Genomic DNA, 17,300 nt, shown 5'->3' with positions numbered 1-17,300 from the left:
CTTGGAAACGCCACACGGTTCCAGGTAGAAGGGGGGTTTGTGGGGAGGGGCAGTGGGAAAGGGCACAAGAGATGCAGTGTCTTTGCTGAAAAGTGAGAGAGATGGGAAGGGGGAATGTTTGAGTGGAGGAGTAAAAGTTTAAATTAGCTCTGGTCAGCTACTGGAGGCGAGCAAGCAGAGAAAGCAGTCTGCCCTGGAGCTCAAGAGAGCTATCAAGTGAGTACTTGCTTTGTTTTGTTGCATTAAATGTGATGTTTTGTGAAGCCATGTATGGTTTCCTTAATTGTTCTAATAATTGTTCTAATAGAGAATTATTTTTTTAAAGCAACATAATTTCTTCAGATTTCTGGTTTATAGCAGACTACTAAAGAGGTGTTGTTATTGTTAAAATGGTGTGAAATTAAAAGAAAATGTTAGGGTTATAACAATCTCTGCAGTGTTTTTGGATTCTCTCTCTTTTGCTCACAATCCCACCTCCTGTTTTTCTTTTCCTCTCTCTCCCAATTACACTTTCGTCTGTTTACATTTCTCTTGTTACTTGTTCATTCATTCCAATACTTTATATTTTCCTGAACCAATTTAGCAATTTCACTGTTGAGAAATGTGTTGTCATTGAATCGGAAATGGCATTTGCACATCTTATGCACATATACCATAATTACACCAATACAATTAAGACTGGCGATGTTCATTAGGTAGAAGTGCTGTAATGTCTTTGAGATTAGCCTACAACTGACATGACTGACTTCTTGTTGCTTGCTAGCATGATTGTGCTTATCATTATTATTTTTAATGTGAAGTTCACTACTAGCTACACACATAAACCGTCTTTGCTATTGAGGTTCTGGAATATATTTAGTTTTACTCATGTCATCTTTTTGTCTCATCCTTTATTGTCAAGTGCAGTAACCATGATCCCATATCTTGTAATTCAAGTCAATTATTCTCTGATTCACACTCATTAACTTTCTCTGTCCAGACGGAAAGTCCTCCATCCACCCATTGGCAGTTGGACAGATGGCTTGAGAAAGTACCTAAAAAGCATCAGTCCACTGACTACAATCCAGGAGGAGGACACAGACAGAGTGCAAAATCTGACTGTGATCGTGGACCATCTCCTGGAAGATACTGGAGCAGAGAATCTGAATCAAGACGGGATTATAGTCCATGTGGAAGTCAAGTCCCAAGTCCAAAATTTGACTATAGCCCCAGAAACAGTCCTCATCCCAGCCCAGGATACAGTCCATGCCCTAGTCCAGGAAATAGCCTTGTGCAAAGCCCAGTGCCAAGTGTGTGCCCAAGTCCAGGAGACAGCCTCCAGGGGAGTCGAAGTCCCAGCCCTTTACCACCACACCCTCCCAGAAGCCCCAGTCCAAGTCTCTTATCCAAAGCAGTACCCAGCCAAGGTATATATTCTCAGGTGCAGACATCTCAACAAGAAAGTCCCAGGCATATTTCACGGCCAACAGTTGCCTCCAATCCAGGACATCATCCCAAAGTCAGGCCATGGGTGCCTCCGGACCATAACGCTAACCAGAGAAAAGAGTTAAGAGCCAAAGATTCTCGATCCAAAGACTCTCAGTCTAAAGACTCCAGACCTGGTCCTCAACATCAACCATTTAATTCCAAACACGGCTCAACAGAAAGGTCACACAAAGATTTCACACACAAGCCTGAAGCCAAAAACTCTGAATCCACAAGAAAGCAAAGGTTTAACTCACCTTCAAAAACTGTTTCAAAGCATCCGCTGCAGCAAAGACCCAGCATTAGCCCAAAACCTCAAGCCAGAACCTTATCTACAGTTGATCATAGTAGTGAATTTAATCACAAAAGCAATGAGCCCACAGCAGTGCCAGTCCACAATTCAACCTCCAAATCAGGGCATTCATCTCATTTTAGTATTTTAAAAAGTTCTGAATGTGGTCCCTTGTCAAAGTTCAAGGACTCATTGCAACGTGAAGCGAACAGTCGATCAAGTCACAGCTCAAAAAATAAATCTTTCCCCGATACCAACCGATCCAGCTCGAAGCAGACTTCCCAATCAAGCTCCAGCCCAAAACCCAGGCCCAAACTAGAGGACAGCTCAGTTCCCAGAACTGGGCACTCCCAAAAAGAGCCAAAACCCAGAGAGAGAGATCGGGAGGTGGACAGCCGAGGTAGAGCCCAGGGAGTGAACCTGGTGCCAACCGGCAAGGAGCAGAGACATAGAAGACTGGCGGAGGAGCAGGTAATAAGGCGCCGCTGGGTTCGGAGTTCTGAGGAAGAGGAAGGTGAGGAAGATAGGAGAACTGAGGAAGGGGAAAGAGAGAGGAAACGGAGAAGGAGGAGGGAACCGGAAGCTGAATGGAGGGCAGTTCAGCCCAAGCAAAGACCTCACACAAGCCAGCATCACACACAAAGGGAATGCAATGGACCCAACCTTGAGGAGCAGAGGAGGAAGAAGAGACGGTGGAGTAACGGAGACGTTTCCTCACGTCCTTATGTGACAGACTCTAGCCCTTCTCCTCCACTCTCTCCACCTTCCCCTACTCCTGTCGTCAAGCCCACCCATCCATTATCTTCTTCATCCTCATCTTCCTTTTCATCCTCATCATCTTCCTCTGAATCAGACTCTGAGTCTAGTCCACCCAGGAACATTGCGAAAGTCCCTGCAGATTCAACATCAAACAAAAAAACTGTATCAAAGAGCAGGCATGAGAAACAAAATTCAGGCTCAAGTAGTCACCCCGAGAGGTCCTGCTTAAGTACTCCTGAAACAGAAAAACACAGTCGGGGGAGACACAAACTCTATACACTCGTTCCTTTTGGCCGGACTGAAAAGTCCCCCACCATCCCTCATCGAGGCCTGAAAAAACTAGTTGTGAGGATAGACCTCTGTCTTCTGGGTAGGGTCCCGAGTGCAGATGAGCTTACAGAGAGACAGTCTTCGTCTTCATCTGTGTCATCAGGAAAGGCAAAAGAAAAGTCATCAATGAAGCATCTGAACCACTCTGACCAACCACCTGGAGATGGCAGAAGTAAAAGAAAGGTGAGGGGGGAAAGAAATTTTTTTTTGCTTACAATTCAACAACTTTTACATTTGTGTTCTGTAAAAATGAGATGTTGTTGCACACCTGTATTCTTTGTGTGTGTTTGTCATAGGCTGAGAATGGAGACCTTCAAAGAGAGAATAAGAGAAATCACTCGTGTACAGATAAACAACCATCATCAGTCCATCATGAGACAGAGGAAACCTGTGTGGACAATCAACAAAACGGGTATGTTTGTTTGAGATAAAGACTCTTATCTTGCATTATCTTTGTTATAACTTGCACTGCAAATTGATTTTTTTTCAGTGTTTTATTAATCTAAATACAGAATATATTATATTGTAAATTGATAGTATAAGAGGAAGTCCACAAGCAATTAGCACCGTAAAAGTATTGTTCTACCAAATTGCTTGGGCACATTGAAGGGCATCATGGAAGGCCTCTGTGACAAAACAAAAACACAAAGGAGGTCAATTTGTTGCTGTTATTCTTGCCCACTGGGACATGTTAGTGTAATCTGATGTTTTCTGTATGGCTCATGCTCTTTGGGTGACATCTCTTCTTAAATGCCGTTTATGCAGATGTCAGGATGATTACTTTTACTCCAAGAGGCCAGTGTCCCCATTATCTCCTCCGTCTAACATACTGGAGCTCTCAAAGCACTCTGTGAAAGCTCAGCATGCAGAGAAGTACTACACACCTCCAGAAAAAGACAATGATTCAACAGCACAGAAAACCCAGGTCCTTAAAATACCACTCAAACACCATCTGTTAGCTTTCTTATTGTTCTTTTCTTCTACATTTATTCATCTCACTTTTCAGTCATAGGCTCAATTATAATTTCTTAGATTGTCCAAACGCTCTACATTACATTTTTCTACAGACTTTTAATTTCTATAAAGAATGTTTTAAGTTCCACAGAGAATGTTTCATACTTTAGTTCTTTACAAGAACTGAAGCATTTTCTATACTGGAATTTAGAGCTATTAAAACAAGTCTGTCTCAATAGATCCAAAAGACGCAGCCCAAGGTAGAGGTGGAATGTATTGGGGTGTCAGGACATCTACAACCTCTCTCTGGATCGAGGGTTCCTCCCCCAAACCTTCCTCTTCACTACAGAGGAACAGTACCTATTAGTGATGTGTAAGTTAATGTCTTCTTCAGTGAACAACAGTTCACATGAACAAACTCTTCACATGGCACTTACTAATATTTCCTTTTTTTCCCTCATGCTAGCTCTCATCATGCTGAGTATTATATGCATGAAGCCAAGAGATTGAAGCATCGAGCAGACGCTATGGTAGGACAACATTGTGAATATACTATTACACAAATTACTCTTATAACATATATAACCCCTTCGGTTCTGCTTTCACACCTCTGAATGTTATTCGAACCAATGTCCAGGCATGGGAGGCAGCATTTTAACAAGGATTGTTATCAGTTGCAAGTGTGCCTTTTGGGGATGGGGAGCAAGATTTACAGCACTTACTAACTGGCCACCATCAATCAAACCTAGCCACCCCCAAAACCTCATTCCAATCCAGGTCGTAGCACAATTGTAACCTCTTGTGTTCTACTTCCACAGCTTTAAACATGTTTTATCCTGCATTTCTATCATGGAAGCTAACAAGGATGCAATAGAACTCAACCTCTAGCATTAGTTAGTTTATTAGTTAGCATTAGATGAGTCTTCACGTTGAACCCATGGGCAGCCTGAACACCCGCCGGTGACCTACTCATACCTGCAGCTTCTCCACGATGAACGTCCAACGTTCTCCAGCATCCGCTGCCTAGACTGAAGCTCTGCACAAGTTTGAACAGAGGAGAAATGGTTGTGCCTGGTTTCTCTCTAGGTTTTTTCCTTTACTTTTGTCAATTGGTGAAGTTTGTTTCTTGTCACTGTCGCCACTGGCTTGCTTTGTTTAGGACCTGTGGAGCTGCGCATTGATGGATTTGCTCTTCAGTGTTTGGACTTTCAGCAGTGAAAATTAACCACACTGAACTGAACTAAACTGAACTTTAACTGAAATCTGGATTGACACAGTTTCAATTTACTAGAACTTAAGCTGTTAAGCTGTTTCGTCAATCTACATTGTAACAGCATTATAGGAATACAGATAAATTGAATTGAATTAGTTGATTGTGCAGCTCTTAAGTACAGGGGAATAAGATGCGATCTTACTAGCTGAGCTTGTTACACTCGCCCTCTCAATCTCACTCCCATCCGGGTCATGGCACCAATGTAACTGCAGTAGTTCTTGTCCAGCTTTGACTGGGATTCGAACCAGCATTTTTGGCATTCTGTCTTTCAGTTGCTATTGTGCCACTTCAGTTCAGGGGATTTCACCTGCACAGGTCTTACTAGTTAGCCCATCAGATTTCATGGCATCAATGTATTCCCTTCGCTACTCCTATACTCTGCGTCTTTGGTCTGAGTGGTGGGCACTTTAAAATACAGAAATAGAAGCTATGGAAGTAGAACTACCTGCACAGTTCTTACTATCCAGTCACAAGTACTGTCACCCCCTTTAAACTCACTCCCAACCAGGTCATGGCACCAGTGGAACCCTCTTCAGATTGTTTTGAGCAGGATTCACAGCACTATTTCCTGCATTGGAGACTGTCACACAAATATGAATGCTAAGGACTACAGTTATCTCTTGAGAACAGAGGGAGTCATGCTTAACTGGCACAGGTTCTACTTGCAGACATTCATAACACTCGCCCCCTAAACCTTACTCCCACCTGGGTTGTGGCACAAATGTAAACCCTTTATTAGCTCCCACTACACTGAGACCCTAGTATGAATAAGATAATGTGATTCGTTTTCATACTGCATTTTTAATGTTTGTCTAAATAGCTGGAGCAGGGAAGTATGTCTCATAGAGTTTAGAACTTAACAATTTGTCACAGAGAGAACAAAAGAGGGAAAGATGTCATTATTGATGCATATGGTTCCATGCAGACCCTTTAACATCCATGAACACTTTCCATTACAAAATAGCTTCTTTACAGTGGGATTATTAAATTATATCATTTATATTATTATTTCACTCATTTACTTCTTTATCGCTGTTTGCAGGTAGATAAGTTAGGAAAAGCTGTGAATTATGTGGATGCTGCATTGTCTTTCATGGAATGTGGTAAAGCCATGGAAGAGGGACCACTGGAATCCAAGTCTCCATACACCATGTATGCTGAAACGGTTGAGCTCATAAGGTGTGTATCTATTTTAAACTCTGTTGTTCTTTTTCTCCTGCATTATTTCAGCACTGAAAGAATGTTGAATAGGTGTCATGTCTATAATAGAAAACAGTCATAGCTCCTTGTGACATCAGCTTTAGTGCTGTGACACAATCAACATGCCACAAAAATTCATGTGTGTGTTATCAGTATGTCATATATTTTTTATTGTTAATATATTTTTATGCGTGATGATTGTCATTTGACATATGCTAAAACAGAAAGGTGCTATATTTGTCAGAATCTCTGTGTTGATTTGACATGTTCTGTGTGTTGGTTAGATACGCTATGAGACTAAAGAGCCACGCAGGGCCTGGAGCCAGTCAGGAAGACAAACAGCTAGCTGTACTATGGTAAATATATCACTACAACTGTCTATATTGTCATTTTGAGAACTTGCTAAATTTTGATAAAAAAAAACAAAAAAACTTGTTTCCAAACCCACAGTTTCCGCTGTCTTGCTCTTCTTTATTGGCAAATGTTCAGACTTAAAAAAGACCATGCCCTGAAATACTCTAAAGTCCTGCTAGACTACTTCAAGGTAGGCATTATTCAAGAGAAATGCCTACTAATGCTAAGTACAAACTGTTGCATCTGTTCTGTTCCATGACTTACCCATACATGTTTTATTACCTTTTTTAAATCAGAGTTCTCCAAAAGGACCTCACAACCCCCCTACAAGGAACGATTCTGGAAAGTAAGATACAATTATAGCTCTTAATAATATACGATCAGTATGAAAGAGCTTTATGTTTTGTTTGGAGCTCAGTGTATCTCTATTTGTGTTTCCACAGAGGAACTATTCCTCCAGCCTCTATTTGCTCTGTCAGTATAATGGGATCTCACACAGGCAAATCACCAAGCACAGTCATAAGCATTCCACATCGCATCCACCAGATGGCAGCAAATCACCTCAACATCACCAACAGTGTCCTGTACAGTTACGAGTACTGGGAGGTGGCTGATACGCTGGCCAAGGAGAACAAAGGTGAGCTTTTATGCAGTTGTGTTTGGGAAAGCAGTGTGCTTTTCTAATCCAATAATGTAATTTAAATTATTCTCACCAGAATTTTTCAACTATCTGAACACGCTGACTGGACCGTTGACTCTGCACAGCAGCATGGCTCACATCGTTCAGTACACCAGGCAAGGGCTCCAATGGATTCGGATCAGTGCTAATCTGTCATAATACCATGTACAGACATTTAAAATCTTCACAAATCACTTTTGGAAACAATGTTTTGAAGCCAAACAAGCAAAACATTTTACAATTACCTGCATTCTGTGAACTTAAAAATGTCTGGCCTAGGGTCAAGGTGGAGAACTGACTGCCATAGATTTACAACTGTTTCAAGTTAGGTGACTTCATGTCATTTACTTTACTTTCCTTGTTACTTTACATTTGCTGAGCATTAAATGTGAAAATATCCGAGGACAGAGTGTCAGAAATAATCATGTTTACTTAAATGTCATCAAAACTTGCCGTTGAGATTGAAAAATTCAATCATTCAATTCTTAGAACTTGTGTAGCGTGCTAATCTTATTGAAGGTTTTGAAAAGGTACTGTTTTCCGCTAATTTAACTAATGCTGCTTTTCCAAAATGTGCCACGTTTTATATAAAAAATGTCAGGGTGTTGCATTCATCTTTCATGTTTTTTATTTTTGTTTTACATGAGCCTTTCATAGCTTCTTAATGTAAAAATCAGTGCATGCACAAAGTCTCTTCAGATCTGTGGATGTGATTCATGTTTTTTACAAAGTTCTTTGTGCAATAAGTCTGAATTTTACATATGTGTTATGTAGATGTTTTGGTGCTGTTTTTCAATAGCCAGCATAAAGTCATACCAGTCTATGCAAGACTGTAAATGGCATTGTGAAGTTGTTGTAAATTTGAAATGTAAGATTGACAAACACAGTCAGGACTTTTATAATTAAAAGGATTTTACAGTAAATTGTAATGTTGGTGGTGGTCATGTGTTCATGATTATGAGGAGGATCAGGAATCACAGAGTTTTAGACATAGATAGCACAAGATAGCCAGTGAACATTAACATTATATTTTGAAACAACAAGCAAAGCAGAATCATGTTTTAAATGAACAGAGATGTCACACTTTGCACACATAACTTTACAAAAGAATAAAATAAAATTGGCTTTTTTATCTAAGGATTTAAGAAAATAATTGAAAGATTAATTCACCCACTCATGTTACCTGAGCTTAGTCTCTACTTTAACAGGGGTTGCCATAGCAGGAAGAACCAATTATGCTGACATATGTTTTACAGAGTGGATGCACTTGTAGCCACAGCCCAGCAGTTAAGCACAGTGATGGAAACACCCACTCTCCCATTAACACACTACAGCCAATTTTACCCTGAGGAACTTGACAGATTGAACTTCTTGCTGTGAGGCAACCGTGCTAACCACTGCAAACAAAGCTTTGCTGGTCTTTAATGGGATCTCTTAGGACAGGGTGTCCAAAGTCGGTCCTGGAGGGCCAGTGTCCTGCAGATTTTAGCTCCAACTTGCCTCAACGCACCTGCAAGGATGTTTCTAGAAAGCCTAGTAAGAGCCTGATTAGCTAGCCCAGGTGTGTCTGATTGGGGTTGGAAATAAACTTTGCAGGACACTGGCCCTCCAGGACTGAGTTTGGACATGCCTGTCTTAGGACAACCATAAGCTGACCAAAAACCAACCAAGCTGACATCCAATAACTAGCATAGACGAAACTCAACAGTGTTGTCACCTTGCGTTGGCTCATGTCTTGTTCCGTTTCACCAAACCAACTAGCCCACCTACAAAATTGCAAACTGTCGACCTAAGGGCCCCCAGTTGGTAACCAGCGCAAGGCCATTGAGAGTTTGCTCCCTAGCAAAACATTGGCTTTTTAGCGCTGGCTAGCATGGACAGCCCTCGGTCCCACACTGGCCCTTTATGGGCGGCCCATTCTTACAGGAAGCCCTCAATAGGCCCACACAGTGGTTCTGCATGTTAATAGCAGGTATTTAAAATTCTTTTTTAATAACACGCAGTTAATCACTTAATTATCTCATTAAATTTATCAATGACACATTTTAAAATTGTTAATTCATTTAAGTATCTCGGGTGACAACGTTCAAAGGGCTCCTATTTTGCCCCTTTTACCAGATGTAAAATATGTTTTGGGTTTCTCAAGGATGTGTCTGTGAAGTATCAGCTTAAAATACCCATCAGATCATTTATACCATGCTGAAAATGTCAGAATTAGGGTCAGAAAATGTAACAACTTTTATTACTAATACTAAACATTGGCCAATTCATACTTAGGTTGATATTTATTTAACCTCCCACACTTCATTATGTGTATGTAGGAATTACAGGTGCTGTTAGTAGGCTACAATAAAATGACAATTCAATCTATGCAAGAGCATTTAAGTGATTAATTAATTAAAAACATATTTGGTTACATTTTTAACATAAAAAGTAGCACTTCTTAATGTTGCAAATCGAAATTGTAATGAATTTATTTAACATATTTTAATATGTTTATTGTTTTGCCATAAAATCATATTTAAAACATACAAGACATTTAACTTGCAAGGAAATTAAGTATTTTAGCATAAGCCATCAATTTTTTTTTGTCTTTGAAGCCAGTGATATATTTAGCATTGGGAGACGATAACCTCAGTCATATCATCTGTCACGCACAATACACAAGGATACTCCTCTAGTTGTAGTACTACATGTGTTGCCATATCCGCATATTACACGCGACCTTGGAGGACTTTTTCCCATGCCTATTCTGTCGGTTATTCCTTCGCGATCTGGCAACCCAGAGTACTATCCCCGACAGCGCGCTGCTGCTGTGTCCGTGTGTATGTGCACTAGTTCGGCTGTCGTGCGGCCTTCATGCTGTTAGCATATCCATATAAACGACTCGTAAGCGTCAATACACTGCTTAAATAAAGCATAAATGGCGTCCGGAGCCGAGAGAGCGGAGCCTGGAGACAGCGAACAGGATGAAGAAGATGTATATGAAGTGGAGAGGATTATTGACGTGCGAGTGGAGGAGGTAAGAGAGAGAGTCGCTTCGGATGCCATCTTGCTAGCGATGTAGCATGTAGCTATTACTGTCCTTAGTAAATACTGCAGACACGTGTATACCTAATGGGATAACACCAAAAATTAGTTGATCTAGTACGTTTAAAGGCTGCTCGCCTAAAAACAGCAACTTCCCGCGGCACAGAGAGCCTGTGTTCACTCGCTGTAACTTTCTGACGGTTAACGTTAGCTCAGCTCGCCGCCCGGTTTGAGCAGTGGCGCGAGACAAATTCACATTCAAACGCGCCCTGCTCCTGTTGTTTACATCGCACCAGTTTAAAGTCCAGCCTAATTAATACTTTAAACCGCGGAGTAAATCAACCCACGCCTAAAATGCATGGCAGTTGTGTTGACAGCAGTGCTGCTAAAGTCGTTAAAGGGTTTAACGTTACATACACTGTTTGTTTATACATCCATACATGTGAAATGTGACATTATTAGTTGGTTAACCTTATACTTAAGCAAATATATATATATTATTATATATATATATATATATATATATATATATATATATATATATATATATATATATATATTGATGGATGACTAAACATAATGCTTATGATCAGTTAACAGCAGACATTAAAGCTCAACACTTTTATTCCACCAACATCCTCTAAAAGTTAAACCCAGTACAAGATCACTGAGATTGTTTTTAGTTTTTCCTTGGTTTCATGTGTTGTTATCAGCATCTGTGAAACTGATATTGTATTGTGTCCTTGCTGCTTTGTTTCTGCATTTTATGTTGCCTCTTGGCCAGGTCGCCATTGTAAATTGGCTTACCTGTTTATATAAGGTTATTATTATAACTAATTCTTCTCCACACACAGTGTAAACAACGAACTAACTAAATAACGAATTAACTGAGTTTCATAAACATTCATGCGTGACATTTTAATCGTGTAGCTCGTAATATGTGATCCTAATGGCTGGAATGCACAACACTGATTCAGCATTTTCTTTTACAAAACATTTAAAATGATCAGTCTGTGCTTTTAGGTTTTGTAATCCAGTAACAGACCTTGAATCATGTTGTTCTCTGTGAAGCATTTCTAGATAAGAGCAGTTACAGCATTTTGGAAAGTGTGTTTACATTGTATTGGAATGTCTGTTTATATTTTTCGAAGCAACTCACCACAGAGTTATGTGATAATAAAAATATTAATCTGTAAACATTGTTTAGATTTTAATTAAGGGAAATAAACGTGTCATATATATATGACCAAAGAATTATGCAAGTTTACAGTGTTCAACATACTTTTGTAGAAATTCTGTGAATTAAACTGCACGAGCTAAAAGAAATAATGCTAATCAAAAGAAGAAAAGAGTTGGCTTACTACAGAACAAAATTTTAACATTTATTTAGGAAAAAACTTGGTTATGGATGCGACACCTCTCCGTTATGAATGTGACAGATGTGAAATTGGTACTTGTGTGACTGGCAAGTGAAATATAATAGTTTGAAAACTTTGACAGACACATTATGAGTATTTTTTAAGTACTGTTAAATACTTGCTGGCACAAAAAACGTAGAAGCGGTTTGGATATTTTGGTGAAAACTTAATTTTTGTTAGGGCAAGTTTGACATTGCATGAAATTGCTCACAGGCATTTTGCTCTGCTGTGTGTTTTGGAGCTTGGGGTCTGTTTGGATTCTGGATTTCCCTGCTCTTATAGACGCGTTACCCTAAGGCCTCATAAAGAGAGAAAACTCGTTGTATCACATCACTGACCCCTTTCATCACCTCAGTGACTGGAGATGCTGGGCTTTCTTGAGCACATGTGAAATGCTGACTGAATGATTTCTGCGAGGCTGTTTTACAGTGTCCTTCCAGCTGTGGCAAATGCGAGAATGAGCGATCGCTTCATGCCAGACTGCTCAGTTTATTTTTATGAGGCTCCATTCAGCAGCGTCTAATCTAGAAATATCACGTGGGCGTTTGTGTGTGGATGTGTGCGTCATTTGAACTCAAAGAACAGGTGCTGTGTGACAATGGGAGGGTTGTTATTTTGTTGTTTAATAACTCGAAAAGGAAAATGTATAATGATGTGGAGTGAACTGAGAAAACTGAAAAGACAACACTTGCAGATGAATTCTTGTTGGTTGAGGTATGCGAGTCTTGGGTAAGAGTGTTAACAAGGTCAGTTTTTGGAGGACAGATAACGCACAAAGCATGTGAAATCCAGTGTTCTGTTGCTCGGTGCCCTTTGAGCTGCAGGCACTAATGTATCTGTAATGTTGGGGGTCACTGAGTGTATCTCTGTGTGAGAGGATCCCCCTCACCACTTATGCTTTAGAAGTGGGTAAAAGTACACTTTAAAGCTATTTAACTACATGGAGGCTGATATGATGTTGTAAGCTGATTTGTGCAACAGTTTGTTCGCTTTAAAGCAACAAAGAAACTTATTTGTACCATTTTCTCTTATAGCTGCCTTTATTTCATTTTTAGCCACAGCTGTTTGTGGTTCAATTTATTTTATATTATTGTTATTTATTTAACTTTTGATAAGACTACCCATTATTGTCTAACACTTATAGTTTTAAAATTACATGAAATACTTCCTGAACAGTTGGGATTTGTATGTAAATCAAATCAAAATTAAATTTAAAACCCACCGTGTTAAAGCACAATCTTAAATATATAAGTTATGTTATACAGATATATTTATACCTATATTTATAGGTATTTGAATTAGAGCTGCACAATATATCACAGTTTCAGAATCAATATCACAGTGTGCACATCTGAACTAGTCGTCACATCGCAAGATACGCAGTGCTGAGTCTGAATTCTAGTTGACCAGGAGCCACAGAACACATCTGATTTGTAGAGTTTGCATGTGTTTTAAATGCCTGTGACTTAGCATTTCAACAGAGTTTAGAACATTTGAGTCCAAATGTTATGTGTGGAGGTGTAACAAAGATGTATTTTATGTAATTATTTATACAGAAATTACATGATTTATGCAACAAAAAAAGTTATTTTTGTCTTTGTTTTTAGTCCAAATATATACAGTTCAAAGCCAAAACAAGATTACTATACTTACCACATTGACAGATAATTTAGTTTAAGAAAATTTCTTCTTAAGGTGAAAACAAAACAATATTTTTACTTGATTTAAGTTTTTTTTTTTTTTTTTTTAGATATTTGGACTAAATAAAAGACAAAGCGAATGAAGAAAATATATAGCAGCCCTAATTTGAATGTAAACATAAAACAGCTGTCATTATTATTGTTTATTTTATTGTGGTTTCAATAATTTTATGTTTTTAATATTGTTGTTGAAGTTAACTTAAAGTAAAACAAGCCTTGTTTCTTGAAATGAGACAAATGAGACAGAAGTTACAATTTCTTTCAATAACTTGATGCTCTTAATAGCTACAACTGATGACAATAGACATTTTAAAATAAAAATAACTATATTGAAAACTGAAAATATAAAAATAAGTATATTTCAACGGCACAAATATTACATTACAGTCACATTGCTTTTATATATATATATATATATATATATATATATATATATATATATATATATATATGTAAGTATGTATATATGTGTGTGTGTGTATGTATATATGCATACATACACAATGTGACTGTAATGTAATATTTGTGCCATTGAAATATACTTACTACTAAATATACACACTATACATAATATGATATAATACCTAATGCATTTTTGTTAAGATCTTGAAACCATATAAATTTCTGCTCCTGGAAGGAAGCAGTGTAACAGAAGGACTTTTTGAATGAGAAGTATTTCTGTGTCTGTAAATGTCAGTCTCAGAGTTTGTCATGATTTTATCCCAGTGGTGTCCATTCATCCAGAGTGCAACATGAGACAGTCAGTGATGGCCGTGAGCCAGTAACAACCACTCTCAGATCAACTGACAGCCTGTACTTACTAGACTACTGCTCTGTGGCAGACACACAGACAATTGTGCCTTTAACTCACTTGTTTACATAAATACAGTGATTAATCGCGTCTCGCTGCTCCTTGTTCTTGCACAAAGGCTGTTGTGAAGGAAAGTAGCACTTTAAGCCAAGACTTTTGAAAAATCACTAACCTACTGCAGTGTATTGTACACTAAGGTGAAACTGTAGGCAAAAATTATATATTTTTTCCACCCACTTGTCAGTTTATTGATTTTTGTAAAGTGTTTCCACAGTGCAATTGATAGTTAACATCAAAAATACTCTAAAAATGTTTGGTGTCAACCAAAATTTGGGGAAAATATGGATAAACCTAAAATATTGGTTGCATTTTACTGAAATATATTGATCAGTTATATATGGATTAAATAAAAAACAAGCCCATCTGTATTTGTTTTATCATATTTTAATCCGAATAAAGAACCCCACATTTTTAAATGTAATTGTCTGTAATCTTTGCCATAAATACTCAATTTGGCAGCACTTACACAGTCCAAACTCATTGCAGTTTTATTAATATCTCTCTCTATTCTCAAGGTTTTACCAGGGATGTGTTCATACTTAATTAACATGTTGTTTCACCGATCATTCAGAATTTTAGTTTTTCTGGCTGTTCTCAGTATTTTGCTAAATAAATTCTTAAAATACCCTCCTTTAAAATATTTAATTCTTTATATAAGAATCAAAAAAAATTAATGATGGTATTTTTGGGATTTAATTTACACAATATATGTAATTAAACCAGTATTTCGAACGTAACTTTATCCAATGTTTATTTTTGATAGTGGAGAAACGGATCACAAATATCACGGCTCGGGTCACATTATGGTTTTTAGTCATGGATCGCACTGTTTTTCAGATCAGCAAAAATGGAAGGAGACAAATGTAATTTGCTTTCCATTTATTACAAAAACAGCACTGCGAGACACTTTTGGTTTTAAGAAACAGAACTTAGAACCTGTAATTTTATTAAAAATAAAATAAAGAACTAATCAGCTGAATAAATATAAATAATATACTGTGAAAAATTCCCTATTACTACCACTGTTGCTGATGACGGTAAATGTAGAGATCTAACATTATAATTTGTGCAACCCATATTTATTTTTAGTCTCATTTTCAGTTATTCACTCATAAAACTTCATGTATAAACTGTTATGTCGCAATATTTCTGTGGTATTTGACTGTTTGTAACTTCATAACTAATTCAAAAGACTAAAGACTCTATCTCTTTCTCTCTTTCTTGATTTTTATGTTTTTCGAACACAGATTAAAATGCATCGATTTGAAGGATTAATAAACGTGCAAATCACCATCATTTATAATTTAAAGATCCCAATCTTTTAATGATTAATCGTGCAGCTTACACTAAATGCATTAATGCAGGCTAAACGAGTAGTAACAGAAAGCATCGTTAATGAAACCCACCACATGCCGAATAACCTACACAACTTCTACCGTCATCATTACATTTTACAGGAAAGCCTAAATGCTTTCATACATGTGTTTTGAATGACGTGAGAGGCCATCTGTCTGTGATCGTCACAAATTTAGGATAAATATTAATATTAGTTTTAAATACTACAAGGAAAAAATATATTAATCCACGAGTCACAAGTTCCGAACCGTGGGTTGTGATCAATACGAATCAAAGATATTGATCCGTACCATGATCCGTAACACCCCTAATTTTTAATAATGCCCAATTTCCGTATTTAAATGTGTTCTTTAAGAAAACTTCTAATACCTTTTTATTGCCATTAATAATGTATTCAGTCAAATGGGGAAATATGATGAATGCTACTTCTTATTTGAGCCCTATTTACATGACATGTCTTGCCTTAAAGGGTCACGAAACACCAAAACACATTTTTTGAGCTGTTGAAAGTCGTATATGTGTCCCACACTGCTAAAAACACTATTAGGACACCTATATTTCACTTAAAAGTGTAAATTGGTTGTTTTTGCGTTATTTCAAGCAAATTCGTACTTCCGGTTTGAAACAAATTTTTGAAGCTTCGTCACAGCCATGACATAATAGCCTGTATTCCAGCATGCAGACCGGACGTCTGTGCCAGAGTGTGCCTTATTATGTCTTACAGTGTGATGCATTAATGCATGAGTAAAGCTTGGTTCAAACCAATCAGCGCGCTCTATTGTGCAACTTCATTAATATTCTTTACTGTCACAGTGTTTAGACGACAGAGACGCCACGTTATGTTGGCAAAACAAGCGTCAAGTGTTGCTTTTATAGTTTGCTGCAGTTAAGTTTCGTTTTCATTTTCTCTCTGTGAGAGCTCAGCTGGAGTCATGCGTGGATAAACAGTGTACGCGACGCTCAACAACAATAACTTGCGTGTCTAAGGAGGATTATTGTTTACCTGAGAGCTATTCTCATCTGCAAACGCTGAGATCTGGATTCGCTTGTAGTCTTCTCTTAATAAAGACGCGGCTCTAGTTGCTGGTGATTGTCCTGTCTCTACAGATTTGGTAAGTGAGCGACCAGTGCTCTTTGTTTTTTCAGTTTGTTCGTAACGAACAAACTATTGCACCGAGTGAAAACATGTTAGCACCACAACCAAACTATAACCTTGTGTTGGATTTTCACCGTATTTTGTGACCGGAATAACACGCGGCTTTCTGACGCTACCTGCTGTGTGCATCTAAATTTCCGGGAAATGCTGAGTTTTTTTTTTCTCATTCGCCGTGCGTTATCAAACATTGCATGAAAAATACACGCTTACAGCAGTTCCTCGAATCAAATATCTCGTTTGTCACGAGGGACATCAATGAATTCCCTGAATGAAAGAGCCAAACTGCAGTTAAAGTCCAACATTTAAAAATTTGGCAAATAATTCGACTACAGATGTGCATGTAAACACAGTCACTTTGTCCCCTGTGGGTGTGTTTTGACTATGAAACTCGCGCGTGCCCAAATAGACACTCCCACACCAAGCCTCTTTTCTTCCTTCGACACTCCCCCCTAAACAGAGCTGGA

The 17,300-nt window shown here is 38.2% G+C and overlaps 2 protein-coding genes across 4 annotated transcripts in view; both read left to right on the top strand.

The window, feature by feature from the left end:
• aff3 (ALF transcription elongation factor 3) overlaps window positions 1–8,234 on the top strand; it is a 35,948-nt gene extending 27,714 nt beyond the window's left edge. For both annotated transcript variants that reach the window (XM_087267706.1, XM_087267707.1), the window contains exons 8-18: window positions 980–3,028; window positions 3,142–3,257; window positions 3,611–3,770; window positions 4,039–4,172; window positions 4,266–4,329; window positions 6,115–6,251; window positions 6,557–6,628; window positions 6,723–6,816; window positions 6,923–6,972; window positions 7,070–7,263; window positions 7,343–8,234. In XM_087267706.1, coding sequence (XP_087123832.1) covers window positions 980–3,028; window positions 3,142–3,257; window positions 3,611–3,770; window positions 4,039–4,172; window positions 4,266–4,329; window positions 6,115–6,251; window positions 6,557–6,628; window positions 6,723–6,816; window positions 6,923–6,972; window positions 7,070–7,263; window positions 7,343–7,464 — 3,192 coding nt within the window. In that variant the 3' untranslated portion in view covers window positions 7,465–8,234. The remainder of the gene's footprint in view (window positions 1–979; window positions 3,029–3,141; window positions 3,258–3,610; window positions 3,771–4,038; window positions 4,173–4,265; window positions 4,330–6,114; window positions 6,252–6,556; window positions 6,629–6,722; window positions 6,817–6,922; window positions 6,973–7,069; window positions 7,264–7,342) is intronic.
• Window positions 8,235–10,059: 1,825 nt separating this feature from the next.
• Window positions 10,060–17,300, top strand: part of mphosph8 (M-phase phosphoprotein 8) — a 28,411-nt gene continuing 21,170 nt past the window's right edge. Inside the window, 1 exon segment of one of the 2 annotated variants that reach the window (NM_001126433.2) lies at window positions 10,060–10,327. In NM_001126433.2, the coding sequence (NP_001119905.1) occupies window positions 10,229–10,327 (99 nt within the window). In that variant the 5' untranslated portion in view covers window positions 10,060–10,228. 2 annotated transcript variants of the gene reach the window in all.

This window comes from Danio rerio, chromosome 9, assembly GCF_052040795.2.
Source record: "Danio rerio strain M-AB ecotype USA chromosome 9, GRCz13ab, whole genome shotgun sequence".
Classification (NCBI taxonomy): Eukaryota; Metazoa; Chordata; class Actinopteri; order Cypriniformes; family Danionidae; genus Danio; species Danio rerio.
This window is presented reverse-complemented; position numbering and strand designations above follow the sequence as displayed.